The 22,400-nt window shown below is 57.7% G+C and overlaps 2 protein-coding genes across 2 annotated transcripts; both read right to left on the reverse strand.

Moving 5' to 3' along the window:
- Window positions 1-4,436: 4,436 nt before the first annotated feature.
- On the reverse strand, window positions 4,437-11,693 carry VSIG10L (V-set and immunoglobulin domain containing 10 like; the record flags this gene model as incomplete). The annotated part of the gene is made up of 9 exons (XM_049787586.1): window positions 11,654-11,693; window positions 10,860-11,567; window positions 10,019-10,321; window positions 9,650-9,934; window positions 8,242-8,496; window positions 6,909-7,187; window positions 6,073-6,369; window positions 4,959-5,072; window positions 4,437-4,555 (listed from the first exon to the last, which is right to left on the reverse strand). Coding segments are annotated over exons 1-9 (2,400 nt in total), but the record flags the coding sequence as incomplete, so codon positions are not given.
- A 1,548-nt stretch (window positions 11,694-13,241) lies between these two features.
- ETFB (electron transfer flavoprotein subunit beta) lies at window positions 13,242-22,208 on the reverse strand. Its single transcript, XM_049787079.1, has 6 exons — window positions 22,095-22,208; window positions 16,071-16,229; window positions 15,690-15,848; window positions 15,167-15,229; window positions 14,917-15,075; window positions 13,242-13,465 (listed from the first exon to the last, which is right to left on the reverse strand). The coding sequence occupies exons 1-6, from the start codon at window positions 22,149-22,151 to the stop codon at window positions 13,295-13,297; spliced, it is 768 nt and encodes a 255-aa protein (XP_049643036.1). The 5' UTR covers window positions 22,152-22,208; the 3' UTR covers window positions 13,242-13,294.
- Between the last annotated feature and the right edge of the window lie 192 nt (window positions 22,209-22,400).

Below are 22,400 nucleotides of genomic sequence, written 5' to 3' on the forward strand. Positions count from 1 at the left end.
GGTTTTCTTTTTGTTTATTTGGGGGCCACACCCAGTGGTGCTCAGGGGTTATTCCTGGCTCTGGGGGAGGAATCACGTGATGCTGGGGATCAAACCTGGTCCATCCCGGGTAGGCTGTAGGCTGCATGCCAGGCAAACGCCCTACCACTGTACTATCACTCCAGCCCCTAGGAATTGACTTGGTATGAAGGTGGCCCCTGATTGGCTGAAGCTGGAGCCATTTAGCATAATCACACCCCAGCACCCAGATTGTTTGGGAGCATCAAAGGACTCATTCTGGACCACAAGAGAGAGAAAAGGGGCCACCTTACTCCTGCACTCAAGCCTCCATCCCTCGAATCTACACCCTTGGGGATGGAGACATCTGGGGTCCATGGAGGTAGCTAAGGCTGGAAGATGACATGGGGACTGAAACGAAATAGAAATATGAGCCTGTTGGGGGCCGGAGAGATAGCATGGAGGCAGGGCATTTGCCTTGCATGCAGAAGGACAGTGGTTCGAATCCCGGCATCCCATATGGTCCCCCGAGCCTGCCAGGAGCGATTGCTGAGCATAGAGCCAGGAGTAACCCCTGAGTGCTGCTGGGTGTGACCAAAAACCAAAAAAGAAAAGAAAAGGGGCCAGAGAGATAGCACAGCGGCGTTTGCCTTGCAAGCAGCTGATCCAGGACCAAAGGTGGTTGGTTCGAATCCCGGTGTCCCATATGGTCCCCCGTGCCTGCCAGGAGCTACTTCTGAGCAGACAGCCAGCAGTAACCCCTGAGCAACACTGGGTGTGCCCCCCCCAAAAAAAAAAAACAAAAAAGGGGGGGGGGAAGGAAGGAAGGAAGAGAAAGAGAAAGAAAGAAAAAGAAAGGAAGAAAGACAAGCCTCTGGCCACATTTTTTTTTGTTTTGTTTTGTTTTGTTTTTGGGCCACACCCGTTTGACGCTCAGGGGTTACTCCTGGCTATGTGCTCAGAAATCACCCCTGGCTTGGGGGGACCATATGGGACGCCGGGGGATTGAACCGCGGTCCGTTCTTTGGCTAGCGCTTGTAAGACAGACACCTTACCTCTAGCGCCACCTTCCCGGCCCCTCTGGCCACATTTTTAAAATTTCCATTTCTACATCCAAACTGACCTTCCCTGCTCCAAGAGATAGCACAGCCTTGCATACAGCCAACCCAAATTCCAGCTCCAGCACCACATATGGTCCCCTGAACCCCATCAGAAAGGCTCCCTGAATGCAGGGCCAGGAGTGATCCCCAAACACCACCAGGTGTGACCTCAAAACCAAAAGAAGAAACATTAAAAAGCATGAGGCCCAAGAAGAGATGGTACAGTGGGTAGAGTGCTTGCCTCGCACGTGGTCAACCTGGGTTAGGATCCTCAGCATCCCATATGGTACCTGAGCATCGCCAGGAGTAATACTTGAGCACAGAGCCAGAAGTAGCCCTGGGCATTGCTGGGTGTGGCCCCCAAAACAAACAAGATACAGAAAAATAAACCAAACTGGAGCCAGCCCCTGTACGCTCATGCCGATTCATTCTTTTCTGTCTCAAGGAGGGAATGAGAGGATTTCCATCTCATTTCACTTAGAATTTTTTTTCCTGAACGGTATAGGAAAGAGAGTGAGTCCATGGACTCAAAATTCTCCCTGTCACCTTTTTTGTTTGTTTTTGGGCCACACCCAGTGACGCTCAGAGGTGACTCCTGGCTCTGCACTCAGAAATTGCTCCTGGCTTGGGGATCATATAGGACACCAGGGGATGGAACCACGGTCCGTCCTAGGTCAGTACATGCAAGACAAACACCCTACCACTTGTTTCACTGCTCCAGCCCCTAGCTGTCACCTTTTCAAGCTCTGTGTGTTCCAAGAAACTCTCTCAGACTTGTAGTTCATGGACACTAATTGTTTTCCCATCTTCTCTCAGCTCTAAGACCCACCCAACTCCCATGATACAGGCTGAAATATTGGTTTCCAAGCCGCTAGTTTGGGTTCCATAAGGCACTGGGACATTTGCTGCTCAGCTTCTGGGAAGGTTTTTCCCTACTCCTGAGATAGGCTGAGCAAAGTATATGGGAAGAAAGAGTCCTGCTTCCTTCTTTCTGTCTCCAGACACCCATTGTGGGAAGAGGTGATGGCTGGAACAGCAGCAGCCATCTAGGCCACAAGAGGCAACATGCCAGGTCACTGAGCTCCATTTCTTGCTGTGCTACATTTCTTTACTTGCTGCCAGAGAAATTTTTACTGATGCCTTCATCCATGTTCCAGGAGAAATCCAGCTGGGAAAAGAAAGTCGTCCCAGCAGGGAGATCAGGGAGATAATCCCAACAGCAAGCACAGTTCTTGAGCAAAATATCGAGTGGGCAGTGATTTATTAATTGTTTTCCCTGTGTGAGACTCTGGGTGGAGAGGGGACTGCAATGCTGTCTCTGGCTCCAGGGAGCTCTTTGTGGAGCCAGGAGTCAGAAACGAGTAGGCAATGCAGGATGGATGGGTGGATGGATGGATTGATGGATGGATGGACGGACAGATGAATAAATGGATGGAACATTTATGGATAGGTGGGTGGATGAGTGTGTGGATGAATGGGTGAATGGTTGGATGGATGGATGGATGGATGGATGGATGAAAGGATGGACAAATAAATGGATAGGTAGGTGGATGGATGGATGGTTGGACAGACAAATGGATGGATGATGGAGGAGTGGATAAGTGGGTGGATGGGTGAGTAGATGAATGGGTGGGTGGATAGATGGGTGAATGGTTGGTTGGATGGATGGATGGACTAACTGACAGATGGAAGAATGATGGATGATTGATGAATGGATGGATAGGTGGGTGGGTGGGTGAATGGATGAATGGGTGAATGGTTGGATGGATAGATGTATGAGTGGATGGACAGACAGATGGATGGGTAGATGAGAAGGAGGTTCAAGGGTGTGGCTGAGGCAGGACCAGGAATGGAGCTTCTAAGTGGTAATGACTGACTTCCTACCTGAGATAGCATTGTAGGGGAAAGAGGAGCACTCCAGGCTAAGTAAACTTTAGGAGCAAGTATTTGGAGGTAAGAAGGGAACACAAGTGGTACAAAGACAGGCCTGAAGAAGCAGAAGAAAAGTCATGGAAGAAAAAGCCAGAGAGGTCACCAGAGAGTGGGTCAAATGTCCAGGCTCAGAAGGCCATGATGAGGAACATAGCAGAAAGGCAATAGGCAGCCATGGGAGATTTTACAGCTGCAAGGACAAGATATAATTTCAGGGACACTGGGAAGGGATGGCCTGTGGCTTGGAGGGGCAGGAAAACCTCTTCTGAGAATGAAGGGGTATCCTCTGCCCAGTTCAGAACAAAGCACTGCCTTAACAATGCTCAGAATAAAACTCAGTCAGCCCTGAGTCCCTTTTCCTGAGATGCACAGTGTAGATAGAGAGCCTGGGGGGGTTGGAGAGATAGCATGGAGGTAAAGCGTTTGCCTTGCATGCAGAAGGACGGCGGTTCAAATCCCAGCATCCCATATGGTCCCCTGAGCCTGCCAGGAGCGATTTCTGAGCAGAGAGCCAGGAGGAACCCCTGAGTACTGCCAGGTATGACCCAGAAACCAAATAAATAAATAAAAATAGAGAACCTGGAAAAGCAGGACAAGAGGGAAGGCACTGAGCTCACATGAAGCTGACCCAGGTTCGATAAACTGGTACCTCACAGGGTCCCCTGGCCCCCCACCAGGAGCTGCCACTGAGCAGAGTCAGGAGGGGACCAGAGCACTGCCAGTGTGACACAAAACACAAAACAAAACAAACGCAGTCTTTCATGCCGGAAAGTGCCAGTTGGGGTTCCAACATCCATTCACCATAGAACGAGAAGGTCCTGCCAGTCACTGGGGCGACTCTGTTGCCCGCCAAGTCCTATACAGAGCAAGACGCTGACCCTGGTCACACTTGTGTGGCTGCTCGGACATTCTTTTGGCCTCCCCCTGGAGTGATGACCTCGCCATGAGGGTGTGTGGCCTGAAAGAGAGAGAGACAGAGACAGAGATACAGAGACAGAGAGAGATCATGGGGGGAAAATTTCAAGAATTACCCTTGACACAGTAGTGTCAAGTCACACCACTCAAAAAAATCTTTATGTGGAGCTAGAGTGATAACACAGTGGTGGGGCATATGCCTTGCATGCTGCTGACCCTGGACTGACCTGGGTTCAACCCCTGGCATCCCATATGGTTCCGGAGCCTGCCAGGAGCAATTTCTGAGCACAGAACCAGGAGTAACCCCTGTGCATGGCTGGGTGTGGCTCCAAAACAACAACAACAACCAACCAAACAAAAAAGATGTATCCACTCTGAAACTCAGTAAATGACACTGTCACCCCATTTCAGCCCCTAAATCCAACAAGGCAAGTGTGTGACATCACCCACACTCACTTGGTGGGACCTGGCTGGGGTTGGGGGACCGGGAGGCTCTTTGAGGGGCAGAGATGGCAGAATCCGAGCTGGGGTCACGCACTGCATCTTCTTTTCTGGCAGGGGGATCACGGGGCTCAGCACGGGAGGGAACTTCATTTTCTTAAGAGTTTCACCTGGAGGAGAGAAAGAGAAAGACGCAGGTGACTGGCTCTGCTAACCTGCCAGCATAGCCAATGAATGGTAAGGGAGCTGGGGTGGGTCCTGACTCTAGTTTATTTGGGGAGGGGCACACCCAGCCACGCTCAGGGGTTATTCCTGGCTCTGCATTCAGTAATCGCTCCTGGCAGGCTCAGGGGACCATATGGGATGCCGGGGATCAAACTTAGGTCCTTCCCAGGTCGGCTGCATGCAAGGCAAATGCCCTACCGCTGTGCTATCTCTCCGGCTCTGGATTTTTATTCTGATTGGCTGCTATGGATTTAGGAGGAGGGGCGGATGACCTGGGCTCTCTGATTGGTCAACCAGCTCTAATGGTTCTCCTGTGATGGACGATGCCTTGCTTGGCCCTTGACTCACCTCGGTGGCAACACAGACAGCAGATGCACCACAGGAGAAGAAGCGAGAGGAGCGCCAGGCCCAGCAGACAGCCCAGCACGATGCCAGCGATGGCTCCGGGGCCCAGGGTGGAGCCTGGGGGAAGACAGAAAGAATGGGGCAGTGGGAGCCCAGGGCAGGCCCCTACCTGGTTGCTCAAAGTTCTAAGCCCAGTGATTGCAGAGCCCAGATGTGCATGAACAAACATTAAAAGAAGCTATTATTTTTTTATATTTTTGAGCCACATTCAATGGCTCAGGGATTACTCGTGGCTTTGCACTCAGGAATTACTCCTGGCAGTGCTCGAGGGAACCTATAGGATGCTGGGAATCAAACCCGGGTTGGCCACTTGCAAGGCAAACGCCCTCCCTGTTGTGCTATCACTGTGGCCCCCAGAACTAACAGTTTTTTCTGAGTGACTCAGACTCCTGACATCTTAGAAAGTGGCCAAGTCTCAGTGATGAAGTAGACATAAACGGAAGTACCAATCCTAGTCAGGAGAGAGGGGGGGGGGAGGGAGGAGAGGGGGAGGAGAGGGAGAGAAGGGGGGGGGAAGTAAACGAACAGAGGCTATACAATGCTGGCCTTGCACATGGCCGACCCGGGTTCGATCCCCGGCATCACATATGGTCCCATGCCAGGAGTGATTTCTGAGTGCAGGGCCAGGAGCAACCCCCAAGAATCACCATGTTAGCCACCCCCGCAAAAAAAAAGAAAAGTATTTTGGAAGGGAAATTGAGTAGACTGGAGAGCCCTTTAACTATTTTTTGGAGGGGGTGTGAAAAAATTTATATAAATTGGAGTTGGGTCACATCCAACTGTGCTCAGGTGGACGACAAGGTTGTGTGTCTGGGATGGGGACACTGAGAGGTTGCTGTGAACAAATGGCATTTTCAGAGGCCACTTGGCTAAGGACAGTCAGGTTGGGTGGGCAGAGGAAGAGGAGGCATGGCTGGGTTCTCTCTCTCTCTGTCTCTCTCTCTCTCACACACACACATGGCTGGGCTCTCTCTCTCTCTCTCTCTCTCTCTCTCTCTCTCACACACACACACACACACACACACACACACACACACACACACACACACACACACACCTGTCCTGTACATGCGGCTCTGTGACGGGGTCCCTGGCAGGTGGCCCAGGATGGGCAAGATGCGAAGTGCCCAGGAACCGGAGTTCTGAGGTGGGAGGGAGAGCACGGCCGATCGCTCCTGGTGTCCCAGCTCCAGCAGTGAGACCCAGTCCTGGGAGGCCGAGACCCTGCCCTGCTCGGGCCGCTCGGGCCGTGCTTGGATCTGGAAGCCGCTGATCAGGGCTCCGCGCTCCACGTCCCAAGTGAGCACCGCTGTTCCCCGTGCTCTCTGCAGCCTCCAGGAAGAGATGGAGGGTCCTGGGGGACAAAGGGGGGTGCTGCATTCATGCATGCAGACTGGCACAGGAAAGGAGCTATGCTCCTGAGCACTGAGATCCTGCGGGATTTGGTGGTGGTGGTGGGGTGTCTAGGAAAGGAAGAGATTTGGGCCTAGGCTTCATGGGTCTCAGGGAAGAGGCTGGAAGGTGGGAGTCGTCTCTGAGGGAGGAGGCTGGGAATGGACCCCTGGGTCTGAGGAAGGAGAATGAATGATGGAAAATGGATTTCTGGGTCTGATAGAAAAGGCTGGGAGATGGAGCTCTGGGTTTGAGGGAGGAGGGAGACATTGGAACCTGAGAGGAGAAAGATGGTCTCTGGGGAAAGAGTCCCACAGCCTGGAATTCTGGAGGAGAAAGGTAGGAGTCCTGGGGTGTCTTGAGCTACTCACCACCTCAAGCCACCTCACAACCTCCATCCAATACCCTTTGTCCTCATTTCCGCACACATCACTGTTGTTCAGGATGGAGGGAGGACAGGGGGGTCCTGCTTTCTGGGGTCCAGGGAAGGGAAGGGCTCACCCGTGAGCATGATCTTGTCGACCCTGGCCCCCAGCGCCCCGCTGCACAGCACTGAATAATTCCCCAGGTCCCGGTCCAGGCTGAAGTTGCCCACGAGCAGCCTCCGGCTGTCCTGGCTGAGTCGCAGTCGCCCCCCTCCACCGGGGGCCAGGGGCCGCCACTCGCGTGCCCACAATGCCCTGGACGGTGGTGGGCAGCCCGTGGCCTCCAGCACCACCTCCACGTCCCCCGACCGCGTCTCTGTCACCACAGGCAGCAGCAGCACCTCTCGGGGGGCCTCTGCAGGGGCGAGAATGATGGGCAGAAAAGTTAGGACCTGGGTAGGTGCAAAGTCTAACCAGCAAAAAGCAAAGAGCACGAGAGAGAGAGAGAGAGAGAGAGAGAGAGAGAGAGAGAGAGAGAGAGAGAGAGAGAGAGAGAGAGAGAGAGAGAGAGAGAGAGAGAGAGAGAGAGTGGGGAAGGTGCTGGCCTGGCACACACAGCCTCCCCAGGTTCCATCCCCAGCAACTCAGGGGGTCCCCTATCCCCTAAAAAGTGAGCCCTGAAAAAAACTCAGAGCCAGGAGTCAGCCCTGAGCATTGCTGGGTGTGAACAGAAAACAAGGATTTTCTGTTTGCCTTGCACAAGGCCAACCTGGGGTCGATCCCTGGCATCCCATAGGGTCCAAGCCCACCAGGAGTAAATTTCTAATTGCAGAGTTAGGAGTAAAGCCTGAACACTTCTGGGTGTGATCCCCCCCCCAATAAAACAGGGATATGCCAACATGTTTATCCCTTTATTCACATGGGAAGATGTCACCCCTCCTCTTGGGCCCAGGAAAGAAATGTCCTGTCCCCAGCCCCCCATTTATTTATTTATTTATTTATTTGTTTATTTATTTTTGCCATACCCAGCGGTGCTCAGGGGTTATTTCTTTTTTTTTGGGGGGGGGGGTCACACCCTGGAGTGCTCAGGGGTTCCTCCTGGCTCTACGCTCAGAAATCGCTCCTGGCAGGCTCAGGGGACCATATGGGATGCCAGGATTCGAACCACCGTCCTTCTGCATGCATGCAAGGCAAACGCCTACCTCCATGTTATCTCTCTGACCCTGCTCAGGGGTTATTTCTGGCTCAGGAATCACTCCCGGTAGGCTCAGGGCTTATAAGGGATGTTGGGGATCAAATCCTGGGTACTAGGCAAACACTCTCCCTGCTGTGCAATTGCTCTGGCCCTGTCTATCCCCTTATTTTGAGAGCCAGGGAAGAGCTTTTCTAAGGGAGTTAAGACGTTCCCCAAGGATCCCAGAAAGTGCCCCCCTCCCTGGACACCTCCAAAGAAGCTTCACCCCTCGCACCTGGGACCACAGTACAGGTGCGGGTGGCCATCAGGTGGCGAGCAAGGCAGGTGACTGGGACGCCGCTGAGCCTCGGGTGGACAGGGATGGTCACCTGCAGCGCAGAGGGCGTGGGGCCGGCTCGGACACCTTCAGGGAGACTCTGAAACTGCAGAGAGGCCGCCGGGACCCCGCCGGGCCAGGAGCACTGGAAACGGAGGCTGCGGTCCCCAGGACCCCCTTCCACCGAGCACTGTGGGGACCCTGGAGGCAGATCTGTGGGAGAGATTTGAGGGGAGATGTCAGCCTCACTTTCTTCCCCTGTCCCTTCACCTCTCCTGCCAGGCCTGAGTATCCCTGACCCTTCCCAGGCTGGCTTTTTTGGGGTGACTTCCCTCTCCCTCCCATCCCTTCCTGCATGCTGGGGCCTAACTGGCTGGGTTTGCTCCAGGCCCTGGAACCTCCATCTCCTTGCATTAGCCCCGCCAAGCCTCCCAATCTCTCCTGCACCCCTCTCTTGGGCACCCTGTTCTCCCCTCAGGCTCTGGAGGACCCCAGGCCTTTGCTTTTCATTCCTCCCTGCCTGCTGGATTTCCCGCCCTTTCTGCAGACCCCGCCCCGTCACTGTGGCCCCGCCCCTCCAGGTAGCTCCGCCCCCTTCAGTCGCTGCCTGGCTGTGGCCCCGCCCCTGACGTGGTGTTATCCTATAAGGTGGCCCTTCCACGGTAGTCCCGCCCCCTCCAGGTAGCCATGCCCCTCGATAGCCCCGCCCCGTTCGAAGAGCCTTTCTTGTTGTGACCCCGCCCCTCATCAGTGACCACACCCACTTGGGTAGCCACGCCCCTTCTGCTTAGACTAGCTGCATTCTTGCGTTTCCAGGCCCCGCCCTTCTGCAGGTTCCCACCTCCTCCTCAGCGAAGCCACGCCCCTTCTCTGTGGCCCCGCCCTTCAAGGAAGCCACCCCCCTTCCGGAACGCTCGCCTTCCTTGTGGCCCCGCCCCTCCTCTGTGCCCCTACCCTTTAGAGTAACCACGCCCCTTCTGCAGAAGTTGTCTTGCTGGCTCTCACTTCTCAGGGTAGCCCGCCCCTCCAAGGAACGACGCCCTCTCCACAGACGGAGACTGCCTTCCTTGTGGCCCCGCCCCTTCGCCGTGGCTCCACCCCTCAGAGTGGCCACGCCCCCTCTGCAGAAGCTGTGTCTGGCTGGTTCCCACCTTCTCAGGGTAGCCCCGCCCCTCGACTAGGTCACGCCCCTTTCGCAGAGACCGCCTTCCGTAGGGCCCCACCCTCAGGGTAGCCACGCCCCTTTACCAGGGCCGTCCTCCTCGTGGCCCCGCCCCTCAGCGAAGCCACGCCCCTCCCGCAGACACTGGCTCGCTCCAACCACGCCCCTCGTGGTCCCGCCCATCCTCGAAGCCCCGCCCCTCACCTGCCACGGTGAGGTTGAGCACCCCGCGGCGGCTCCGCCCGGTGCGCGGGTTCGAGGCCAGGCAGGCGTAGGCGCCCGCGTGCTCCGGCCGGACGCGGGGCAGCAGCAGGCGCGGGCCGGCGGGCACGGCCGCCTCGGCGGGGTCGGCCAGGCTCCAGGCGTAGGCGGCGGGCGGGCGCGAGGCGGCGCTGCAGGCCAGGCGCACGTCGCTGCCGGCCGACACGAAGCGCGCGGGGTCGGCGTCGCGATCGGACGAGACGGACACGGCGGGCGGGTCCGGGCCGACTGCGCGGAGGAGGCGTCGGGTCAGCGGGCGCCTCGGGGGCTCCCCGGGACCCACGCCCCCCCCGGGCGCCCCCGCCCGCTCACACAGCACGCTGACGTCCGCCGCCGCCTCCGCCTGGCCCAGGGGGCTCCGCACGCGGCAGGTGTAGCGGCCCTGGTCGCCGCGCTCGGGCCGGGCGATGAGCAGCTGGTCGCCCCGGGCTCGGATCCGGTCGCGGGGCGTCGGGCCGGCCCCCTCGGGGTCCCCTGCCCCCAGGACGCGCCCGGCCCGGCTCCAGCTCAGCGCCCCCTGGCCCGGCGCCCACCCCAGGCAGCGCAGCCGGAGCTCGGGCGCCCCCTCTTCCGTCTCGGGGGCCGCGGGCTGCACCGAGAGCTTGGGCAGGGGCTCTGCAAAAGGGGGAGACGCCTGAGGGCCTAGGTCGCCGGGGGCCTCCTCCCTCGGACCGCACCCCCAAGCCCTCCTCCCTTGGACCTGCGCCAAATCCTTGGGCCCTAGGTTTCTCACACCCAGAACTTGGGGTCCCTCTTCCCAGACCCCCCAAGTTCTGGGTGTGAGAACAGCCCAGCTGTTCCCAGAGCCATGAGCCCAAAGAAGTCAGGGATCCAGGCCAGGGATTATAATCCAGATCACCTGTCAGCTCTCCTATGCACCCCTATTTTGGGCCTCCAGCCCCTCTTCTCCTGGTTTTTGCACCACATCCGGCAGTGCTCAGGGGTTCCATATGGGATGCCAGGAATAGAACCTGGGTCCATCTGGGTCATCCGCATGCAAGGCAAACGCCCTACCCTGTGCTATCTCTTCACCCCTACCCCCTCTTCTTCCTAACAGCCTTGGATCCTCTGTGTCAGAAACCTCATCACAACAAGCCCAGAAAAGTTCAGGGCTCCCCCTCCAGCTGATCCCACAACTCGGGGTGCCACTTACCATACACACCCACCGTGAACTCCCGGATCTGCCTGGAGACCCCGGCCCGGATGACCTCCGCGGTGTAGACGCCAGCATCATCAAGCTGGGCCGAGGTGAGTTCCAGCCCCCCACGGGCCTGGTCAAAACGCAGCCGGTCCCCGTAAGTGGGGTCCAGACTGATGAGGGGCGCCCCTGGTCCGAGGCCCCCCGCTGCCAGAACCTTAGTGCCCCTCCGCCAGACCACCAGGGGGGCAGGGGGCCCAAGGCTGGGCACTGGAAGCAGAGAGAGCCGGAGGGTGGCCCCCACGATGATTGCCAGGGGACCCTCCACCTGTTGCAAGAACGTGGCCCCAGAATCCGTCTCTGCAGGTGCTTTGAATTCCGGTTTTGGGGGGGAAAATTCCAGATTTGGAAGTTCTGGGGATCCAGCTGGATCCGGGCTGGAAAGCCCCACAGTCTGGGTCTCTCCAGCCAGCTCCTGGCTGGGGTCCCGGGGTGCTCCTTGGGACTCTGGGACGTAGGTGCTCATCATTTGTCCCTCTTTGGAAGCATTCGATGTGGAATGGTAAAATTGCTCGGGCTCTGGAGAGCAGCTGGAATCTGGGGTCCCCACAGAAGCTTCTGGACCCTGGGCACACCCTGTCCGTGCCCCTTCAGGGGGCTTCATGGACAGAGCACTGGGACCTGAGTCTGGAGAGGAGCTTGAGGAGCGGTGTGTGATGAGGGCTGCAGAGGAAATTAGAGAGGGTGGTCTGCAGCCGGTAGGGAAAGGGACCCCGAGTTAGGGGGCTGCACCCAGGGGCTTAACTTACCCAGGAGCAGGAAGCGCAGCAGAAGGCCCGGGGAGACCATGGTGCCGGCTACAGGGCCGGGACCAGCGCCCGGCTCTCGGGGCTGGACGGGTCAGACTGGCCTGGTAGCTTCTGGGGTGCGGAAAAGGAGCCAGTCCACGAGGGAGGGGCCAGCACCCCCACCTCCCGGGACCTAGGAGCTGAAGCATTCACCCACCCCACCCAGCCCGGGGAAGTCCCGCCTGATCCCTGCAGGCCCCACGCCCAGGAGGAGCCCTCGGAGTAGGGGTGCAGCCTGGAAGCCTTGCTGGAGGAAGGGAAAGGGGGAGCTTTCAGGGTTCCTCCTTCTCTGCCTCCAGGCCTGGTGATACACTGGGTATGGACACCTGTTGGCAGTGTTGGGCCTTTGCCCAGTCCCTCCACGGGGTCACCTCTAAGGATTCCCATCTCCTGTTGCCCCAACCTCAGAACCCCCTTTCTTCCCCCCAGCTCAGATCTGCCTCTGGGGCTCTGTATCTCTGTGTGGTCCCCAGTACCTCCTCATCCCTGCTTATAGTCTCATTCGTTGTCTGTGCTCCTCTCCTTGGGGTTCAAACTGGCCAGTCCCATACAGCCCCCACTTTTAACCCTTTCCCCAGCCCCCTTGCAGAGTCTCCAGACTGTGGGGTTCCTCCAGTAACTGGGGTTACTCCCAGCTCATGGATCACTCCTGGTGGGGCTCAGGGGACCCTGTGGGAGTACCAGGGATTGAACCTGGATCGGTGACATGCAAGGGACATAAATGCCCAACCCACTTTGGCCTCTCTAGGGTTACTCTTGGGCCAGGTCTCTATTTCTCCCTTCCTTCTTCGTTTGTTTCTAGGGTCACACCCGGCAGTGTGTTCCTCCTGGCTCTACGCTCAGAAATCGCTCCCAGCAGGCTCGGGGGACCAGATGGGATGCCAGGATTTGAACCACAGTCCCTCCTGCATGCAAGACAAACGCCTTGCCTCCATACTATCTCTCAGGCCCTTCTTTCTGTTCTCTTACACATAAACAAGCTTGATCTTTTTTGGTGTGTGTATAGGGGAAAGGCATTTGTTTTGTTTTATTTTTGGGTCCCACCTGGCAGCGCTCAGGTACCCTATGGGATGCCGGGATTCAAACCCCCGTCCTTCTGCATGCAAGGCAAACGCCCTACTTCCATGCTATCTCTCCGGCCCCCCTTCCTTCTTGTCCCCTCTACTGTTGATGCCCCATGTCTATCTCTTCCTTACATCCCATGCCATGTCCTCTCCGTTAGGACCCCCCAAAAATCACTCCTACCCACGCTGCCCAGAAAAGGCACAAAATGCTTCTTCCCAGGCTGGACCCCCGCAAGCCCTGCGAGTGGCAGGTGGGTGTGCATCAGCCTCTTCTTTTTTAGGGGCTCAGAGCTGTCAAGGGATCTGTCAGAAGCTGCACAGCCCCAGGGGGAGCATGGGCGCCCACTGGGGGTCCCGTCCCTCTTCCCGACAGCTCCTCCACCTCCTCCAATGCGCCTAGGCCTAGGCCTGGGCCTGTGGAGCGACCAACGGGGGAATGAATGGGGCTGGAGGCGATGAGTGGACAGAGTGGACTGAGACGAGGCTGGCAAAGAGAGGCCGTTTTATTGCGGAGGCGCCTCCACCCGTCCGTCGGGGCTCAGATGCGCCCGATCTCCCTGAGCTTGGCCACCAGGTCCTCGGTGGTCTCCACCTTGACGCCCGCCGTGCGCTGGGGCGGGTCCTCCACGCTGAGCACCGAGATCCGGGAGGTCAGGTCCACGCCCAGGTCGCCGGCCTTGAGCACCTCGATCTTCTTCTTCTTGGCTTTCTGCGCCCCGGAAGCCATGGCTCAGCGGGGGCCCTCGCTCGGACCCCGACCCCAACCCGAACCCGAGCCTCGCCCCGATCGCCCACTGGCGGGGCACCCCCACGCCTATGGCGCTCCCTGGAGGCTGCATTGGGCCTTTGCACAAGGTCTTTGGGCGGAAGCGACTTAGGGCTCCGCCCCGCCCCCCCTCCTCGGAGCAACCCGATTGGCTGAGGGGACTCACCGGGCGTTTCCGATTGGGCGAGCGGACCCGCTGGGCTCTCCATATTGGCTGAGACGGCCCACTAAGCCCGCCCACTGTCTCCGGAGGAGATAAGCCCATGAATTCCCCCCTCGTTGATTTCGATAATTCACAGAACCATTTTTTTGGTTCTTATTTTGGGGTCACGCCCTCCCGGGGTTCAGGGATTACTCCTGGTGGGGCTCGGAGTTGGGTATGGGGTGCTGAGGCTTGAACCCGGATCTATCTTGTGCGAGGTCAAAGCCCACCCTGCTGTGCGGGAAGACAGCCCCTCCCGTTAGAGGAACAGAACACCCCGCCCATTGGAGGAACAAAGCGCCTCTCCCATTGGAGGAACAGGAAGCCCCTCCCACTTGGGGAAAGAGAATCCCGCCCATTGGACAAACAGGAAGCTCCTCCCATTGGAAGAACAGTGAGCCCCTCCCACTGGAGGAACAGAAAGCTCCTCCCACTTGGGGGAGAGAACCCCTCCCATTGGAGGAACCAGATAGCTCCGCCCACTGGAAAACAGGAAAGCCCTCCCATCAAAGCCTCCCATTGGAGGAACAGAGAAAGCCCCTCCCACCAGGAAGAGAACCCCTTCCACTGGAGGAACAGAACACCCCGCCCATTGGAGGAACAGGAAGCCCCTCCTACTGGGGGGGAGAGAATCCCGCCCATTGGACAAATAGGAAGCTCCTCCTATTGGAAGAACAGTGAGCCCCTCCCACTGGAGGAACAGAAAGCTCCTTCCACTGGAGAGAACCCCTCCCATTGGAGGAGACAGATAGCACCGCCCACTGGAGAAACAGGAATCTCCTCCCACCGAAGCCTCCCATTGGAGGAAGAGACCCTCGCCCACTGGGGGAAACAGGAAGCCCCTCCCACTGGAGGAACAGAACGCCTCGCCCACTGGAGGAACAGGAAGCTCTTCCCACTGGAGGAACTGAGAACTCCTCCTATTGGAGGAACAGGTATTGAAGAAACTGAGCTATCCTCCCATTGGAGGATGAGGCTCCTCCCACTGAAGGCAGAAACCCCTCCCATTGGAAGAACGAGAGCCCCGCCCACTGGGAAGGGAAGAGTCCCTCCCACTCTAGGAACTGAGAGACCCTCCTATTGGAGAAACAGAATGCCCCGCCCACCAACGGAAGCGCACCCTCCCATTGGAGGAGCCAGATAGCCCCGCCCATCGGAGGACCGTCATGGCGGCGCCCATGCGCATGCTCACCATGATGTTGGGCAGCGTAGCGTAGCGGGGCTCGTTGAGCCGCAGGTCAGCGGTGACCACGGCCGGCAGCTTGAGGCGCAGCGTCTCCAGCCCCCCGTCGATCTCGCGCTCCACCTTCATCTTGTCGCCTTCCAGCGTCAGCTGCGAGGCGAACGTGCCCTGCGGGGCCGGAGGGGCAGCGGGGGTTGGGGGTGATGGCGGGAGGAAGGCCCGGCCTGGGGTGGGGTGGGTTGGGGTGGGGGTCCCTCACCTGCGGCCAGTCCAGGAACCCCGCAGTCATCTGGCCCGTCTGGTTGCAGTCGTCGTCGATGGCCTGGGACGGACGGGGTGGGAGGGAAGGAGGGGGCTGAGCCGAGGCCTGACTGTCAAGGGCCACTGGCAGGGCCTGGGGGGCCCCATGGGGTGTCGGAGACCGAACCCCGCTTGACAGCATCGAGGCAGGCGCCCGGAGTCCCCGCTGGACTAGCACCCCAGTCCCCAAAGGGTCTTTCAGCACCGGAGTTGAACCTGAACTGTCCCTGTTCTGCGACTTCCCAGGGGTCCCTAGGTCCCCCCACAATGTTGCCCTGCTTCAGATCAGGTCTCTGTGCCCAGAGGCCCCCCACCCCGAATTCCTCACCCGTGCCCAAAAGTGTTCTCAGGATTTGCTTCTGTGATTCCGGACTAGACACATTCTGTGCCCCCACACCCCAAACTCTCCATCTCTTCAGCTGAACCTCGGCTGCTCCATGGCCTGGAACTCTGCAACTGGGCCCAGTGCTGTCCACACTCACCTGCTTGCCCAGTATCACCAGGTTCACCTTCTCCTTCTCCGCCAGCTTTGCCAGGACCCGGGCCACCTGCAGGGGCCCCAGGCGCTCGGCCTCTGCCGCTGACACCTCCACGTGGATGCCCCGGTCTGCACCCATGGCCAGGGCTGTGCGGATGGTCTCCTGGAGAAGACAGGGCCCAGGCCCTTCCCTTCATACCCCAAGTTCAAGCAGAGCCTGAAACCTCCCTCAGACCTGAAGTCCAGGCAGGAGCCCTTCCCTCAGGAATCCCGATCCTCAGTGCCTCCTCCCTCAGACCTAGCACAAGCACCCAATGCCTCCTCCCTAGGACCCAAGAGTGCAGGCCCCAGCAACAGGCCCCCTCAGACCCGGAGCTGGACCGACCTGGCACTGTGCGGGCCCGCAGCTCACGGCGATGACCTCCTTCAACAGCTTCTTCTCCTTGAGCCGCACCGCCTCCTCCACGGCGATCTCGCAGAAGGGGTTCATGGAGTGCTTCACGCCATCTGTCACCACTCCAGAGCGGTCAGGCTTCACCCGAATCTGTTGCAGGAGGGGAGGGTCCAGTGAGGCCCAGAACCACCTTCCAGAGATAGGCTGGGGGATCCTCACTTTTCAGGTGGGACACCAAGCACAGAAGGGCCAAGTGCCTTACCTAAGGCCATGCTATAAGGAAGCGGCAGGTCCAGGAGTATAACCCGAGTGTGACTTGGGCTGGCTGGAGCCATAGCACAGCAGGGAGAGTGCTTGCCTTGCATGAGGCCAACCGGGGTTCACTCGCCAACATCTCACAGGGTCCCCTCAAGCCTAGCAGGAGTGATCCCTGAGCACCACAAGATGTTACCCCAAAATAACCCAACACCAATCAAAAAACAACGAAAAGGCTAGAGTAATAGCACTGTCAGCTGTAGGGCATTTGCCTTGCATGCGGTCAGCCCAAGATGGACCCAGGTTTGAATCCCAGCATCCCATATGGTCCCCTGAGCCTGCCACAGGCGATTTCTGAGCACAGAACCAGGAGTAACCCCTGAGCGCCACTGGATGTAGCCCCAAAACCAATCAAACAAACAAAAGAAACACAAAATAACCCAATATCAGGTGACTGGGGCCCTCTTGGGGGTGCTCAGCTGCTCAGCTGCCCTTGAAGGTAAGCTGGTTGTGTTGTATCTGGGGGTGCTCTTCACTTTGCTTGTGTGGTTTGGGGGTGTTTACTTTTTTGGTTCTGATGCCGGGGGACAGGTCCCAGTTTCTAGGCCCTGAGTTGGGGTTTCTGAGTCTCTGGCACTGCTCAGGGACACCAGAAGTCTCTTAGGGGTTCTAATGGGGGACACTGGGCCAGTGCAGGTGTCCAAAGGTCAAGGGCCAAGGGATGACCTCTGTCTCAGTTCTAGTCAGACTTGAGAAACAGCTTTCCAGGGGCCTTACATCCCGCTGGAGGATGCTCCTGGAAGGGGCCCAAGGCCCAAGCCCGGCCCACATCTGGCCTCTCTTGGGCCTGAGGCAGGAGCTGAAGGTCAAGTTCCAGCAGCCAAAGTGCACATGGCAGGGCAGGTGCCACACGGGACTGCCTCATGCCTATGAATAGCCTGAACATGCCAATGGCTGGAGCATATGTGTGATAGAATCAGACAAGACTTCCAGGATGGACCCCACACAGTATCTCAGGGGATAAACCCGGTGACTCCTTCCCCATGCTGCCAAGAATTCACCCCCCCCCCAAAGTGCCCTGTACACAGTGGTAGGCCCCATGCCACATGCATACACGCACATGTGTGCACTGAGGCCCAGCTCATCTTCATTCAGTCCATAGGGGGCCCAGGTCTGTTCCCAGGTACTGCACAGTGACCCCCAACCACAGAACCAAGAGTGGGCCCTCAGCACCACTGGGTGTGGCATCAAACCAAAATGGGCCAAGAGATGGTCCAGTGGATAGGGCTTATATCTTGATGTGGCTGCCCCAGGTTTGATCCCTGGCATCCCCTGAGTCCCGCCAGGAAGAATCCCTGAGGGCAGAGCCAGGAGTAAGCCCTGAGCACTGCTGGGTGTGCCCCACAAGGAAAACAATAAGAAAAGTTCCATTGGGGCCCGAGAGCTAGCATAGGAGTGAATCACTTGCTTCTGACCTGACTGGCTCCTTAATACGATGTATAGTCCTGTGAGAACCATGGGCACTGCAGGGACGCCTGAGCAGAGTCAGGAGCAGCCCCTGAGCACTGCATGGGGCGTCTCTCAAACAAGACAAACACATAAAAGAATAAACAATACACAAACATAAAAGAATAAATTAAATTTTGACAGAGACAGAGTAAGCACCATGGAGAGGGTGCTGGCCTTGCATGAGGCAAATCTGGGTTCAATCCCCAGCATCCCATATGGTCCCCTGAGCACTGCCAGGAGTGATCCCTGAGCATCGCCAGCTGTGGCCCAAGCACCACGAAAAAAAATAAAGGGAATAAGTAAAATTTTGAAATGTTACTAGGGGCTGGAGTGATAGCACAGCAGTAGGCAGTTTGCCTTGCACGCAGCCAACCATGGATAGACCTGGGTTCGATCCCCGGCATCCCATATGGTCCTGCAAGCCTGCCAGGAGCAATTTCTAAACGCAGAGCCAGGAGTAACCCCTCAGTGCCATCGGGTGTGGCCCCAAAACCAAAAGCAACAAAACAAAAAAAGAAACGTTACAATAAAGGAGGAAAGGGTGGCTGGGCACAGCCCAACAATATCGCACCAGGAAGCAAAACTAGGTAGTACCTGCACCGAAGCCATGTAAGGGGAGTGTCCCCAAGATCCTGCCAGAAGGAATGACAGGAAAACCCACAGCAGAAACGTGTGTGTGTGTGTGTGTGTGTGTGTTTGTGTGTGTGTGTGTGTGTGTGTGTGTAAATCCACAGCAGAAACATGGGTGTGTGTGTGTGTGTGTGTGTGTGTGTGTCAGGGCTGGCGGGAGGAGGTGATGCCCGAACCCGAAAACCAGGAAACCTAGATACAGTGACTGGAGCGAAGGAGGAACAGGGAGGGCCTAAGAAGGGGCCGGGAGACAGTGCAAAAGGGCTGGAGCATAGGCCCTGAGAACATGAGCTCAGAGTCTGCTCCAGAGACCAACCGCTCCCTGTGTCACCCCATGAGCAGTGTGGGTCTGGGGGTCCCCAGCCTCATGTCACTGGAGGGAGCCCCACAACCTCCAAAGCAGCAGCAAAGATAAAGGGTGGTGTGACAGAAAGGGTGTCCATGGGTCAAGGCTTGAGGTCAGGGGTCTAGGGTCAATGCCTGGGGTCAAGGGTTAGGGCCCAAAGCAAGAGGCAGCTTGGTGGATGGGAGTTGAAACTTAAAGGGGAAGTGGATGAAGAAGGGGAAGAGGAGTGGGGGGTCCAAGTGGATGACCCGCCTGGCGTGGGAGTCCCGGGGAATCACAGGGTCAGTCATGGGGTCCCTGAGGCTGGGAGGGGAAGGACTGGATGGAGGCTAGGAGCCCCGGGTGGAAGTGAGGCAAAGATGACAGTGCAGGGACAGGGGTGCTTAGGGAGCCGGTGTCTGAGTCATGGTGGTTTGCTGTGTGTGGGTTTGACTGTCTTGGGGGGGTGGCAATCACAATTGCAGGGCTCAGGGCTCATTCCGACCTTTGGCTGTGCTCGGAGCTCAGCCCCAATTCTACTCAGGGCTCACTCCTGCACTCTTGGCAGGCCTCAGGGGGCCCATCTGGTGCTGGGGAAGGTACCCAAGTAGGTCAGCAGCGGGCCAGGCAGGCATTTGTCCCCTGTTCTATATCTGCGGACCTTGGAACGGTGCGTTGGGAGCAGCGCAGACCCAGCCACGACCTGCCCCCTCCGTAATCAGCGGTTGCCCACAGCCACCGTTTGGCAGGGGCCCTGCTCTAGGCTGCCTCCCATTTCCTCAGCTGTCCTTGGCAGCACCCCGAGGCTCCCTGTCCTCAAGCAAGTGAGCCAGAGAGGGCCAGGGGGCAGGGAGAGGGACCCAGGGGACCCACAGTTTGGAGGAGAGTGAGGGTAGGGCCCCAGGATGGCGGCTTCTAAACAGGGTCTCTGATCTAACAGCCCTTCAGCTGTGCCAGCTAACAGGTGGGAATTCCCTGGGCCTCCTCTTAACTGTCCTCCCTGGTCCCCCAAAGGGAAGAAAAGCTACAGAGGTCATTGCCCTGCCACTGCCAGCAACTGGCTTTACTGCTTTTATTTGTGGGTTCCCCATAGTTCTGGGGCCAAGGGGAGGCAGTTTGATAGCAAAGCCTGGCCAAGCTGTGCTGGTCAGACGTAGTGTGCTGGGGGTGAGTGGGAGAGCCCCTGTGGTCCTTGAGATCACTCTTGGGATGCCCAGCATTTTAAGCTCACATATCCCAGCCGTCTGGACCCACTTCCTAGCACTGATAGTGGGGATTCAGGACAAGTAGGTTCCCTGAGTCTGGTGCCCAGGATCCCAAATACACATGGGGCAGGCAGTAGTACTTGGGGTTAACTTGGTGGCCCCAGTTTCAATCCCTCCCAGGCATCCCGCCTGCCATTCTCCTGTGCTGGGCTGTACTGGACACCCAATAGTGGGTTCTCCCTCTCTGATGTATATTTGGGGGTTAGTCACTGAGGGCAGTCCTTCACTACCTACCATTTGGCATTCATTTTGTTTGTTTTGGGGCCATACCCAGCAGCACTCAGCTTAGAGTTTACTCCTGACTCTGAGCTTAGAAATTACTCTTGGTGGGCCCAGAGAGATAGCACAGCGGTGTTTGCCTTGCAAGCAGCCGATCCAGGACCTAAGGTGGTTGGTTCGAATCCCGGTGTCCCATATGGTCCCCCGTGCCTGCCAGGAGCTATTTCTGAGCAGACAACCAGGAGTAACCCCTGAGCACCACCGGGTGTGGCCCCCCCAGAAAACAAAAACAAAAACAAAAAAAAAGAAATTACTCATGGCAAGCGTGGACTATAGGGAATGCCGGTGTTCGAATCTGGGTCTGAAGTGTGTAGGACAAATGCCTTACTGACATGTTCGATTTGCTTCTAAGACACTGAGGCAAGGTACAACATCAGCACTTGGATGGCAGCTGGCACAAGCTGGCTCTCCTCAGACCTGAGACCTTCTCCATCCCCTGGTACAGAGGTGGCAGAGAGTGGGTGTGACTCACAGCAGTTTTGCAGAAAGGAAAGGATCCAGAGAGTTGCAAGGCACCAGTGCAGGCAAGGAACGGGGTGAGGTGACACAGAAAGCTCACGAGTGCCCGAGCACAATGTAGGGCTGAGAGAAAGCTAAGAGGACCTGCACACAGGTGTCAAAGTTGCTTCATAGGACAGAGCACTAGCAAATCGAATGAGGTGTTTGCCTTGCACGGCCGACGTGGTTCAATCCCTGACATCCCATAGGATCCCCGGAGCCTGTCAGGAGTGATTTCTGAGTACAGAGCCAGGAGTAACTGACTGAGAACTTACACGTGTGCCGCCACCCCCACCCCCCAAGAAAACAAAAGTAAAGTTGCTTCATGGGGCTAGGAACCTTGGTGGGGAGGTGGGCAGGAACCCTCAGCTCAGGGCACTTACTTTGCATGTGGTCCACATGGACTTGATCCTGGGTACCCCAGAGGGGTCCCCTGAGCTCCTCCAAGGAAGGATCAAGATCCCTCAGCACAGAGCCAGGAGTAAGCCCTGAGCCAAGCCGGGTGTGGCCTCCAACCAATAAATAAAAAGAATAAAGTTTGTTTCATGGGGCCAGGACCGAGAGCACAGACCTTGAGGTGGGGGTGTTTGACCCTGGGCAACCCAGGGGGTCCCCTGAACCCCACCAGGAAAGATCAAGATCCCTGAGCACAGAGCCAGGAGTAAGCCCTGAGCCCAGCCGGGTGCGGGCCCCGACCAAAAAATAAAAAGAATAAAGTTTGTTTCATGAGGCCAGGACTGAGAGCACAGTCCTTGGGGTGGGGTTGTTTGACCCCGGGCATGCCAGGGGGTCCCCTGAACCCCATCAGGAAAGATCAAAATCCCTGAGCACAGAGCCAGGAGTAAGCCCAGTGTGGCCCCAAATCAAAAAATAATAAAATGAAGTTTGTTTCATGGAGCCAGGACTGAGAGCACAGCAGGGAGAGGACTGACCTTGGGGGGGTGTGTGTTTGACCCCGGGGATCCCAGAGGGGTCCCCCTGAACCCTACCAGGAAGGCACAAGATCCCTGAGCACAGGGCCAGGGGTAAGCCCTGACTGACCCAGCCAGCGTGGCCCCCAAACAAGAGACCCCAAGAGAAGGCCACAACGTGGGCTCGGGGTGCAACAGGGACCGCTTGACCTTTGACCCCGGCTGTGACTTTGACTTGGGGGTGACAACTCGGTCACCCCACAAGGCAGCGCGCCCCCGTGACCCGGAAGCACACGGCCTGGAGGCCCTCCTCGGAGCAGGAGAGAGCGGGGACCCCGGTCACCTTCACGGCGAAGTCGATGACTCGCTTGACGGCCACGAGCGCCCGCAGCTCCGCCATCTTCACCCGCCGCTGCCGCTGCCGCCGCCGCCGCCGCCAACTTCCGCCAGGTCAGCGGGCGCCTTCGCCGGGATCGTCTGCGCACGCGCCACCCGCCGACAGCCAATCAGACGCAGCGCTGCCCGCCCCCGTCAGGCAGGACCAATGAGAATGCGTGGATTGGGAGGCGGGGCGAGCAGGTGGGGACCAATGAGAAGCGGAGCTGGAAGGGGCGGGTCCGATGGGGGCGTGGCCAGGATAAGGGGCTTG

The sequence above is a fragment of the Suncus etruscus genome, chromosome 14 (genome assembly GCF_024139225.1).
Source record: "Suncus etruscus isolate mSunEtr1 chromosome 14, mSunEtr1.pri.cur, whole genome shotgun sequence".
NCBI lineage: Eukaryota > Metazoa > Chordata > Mammalia > Eulipotyphla > Soricidae > Suncus > Suncus etruscus.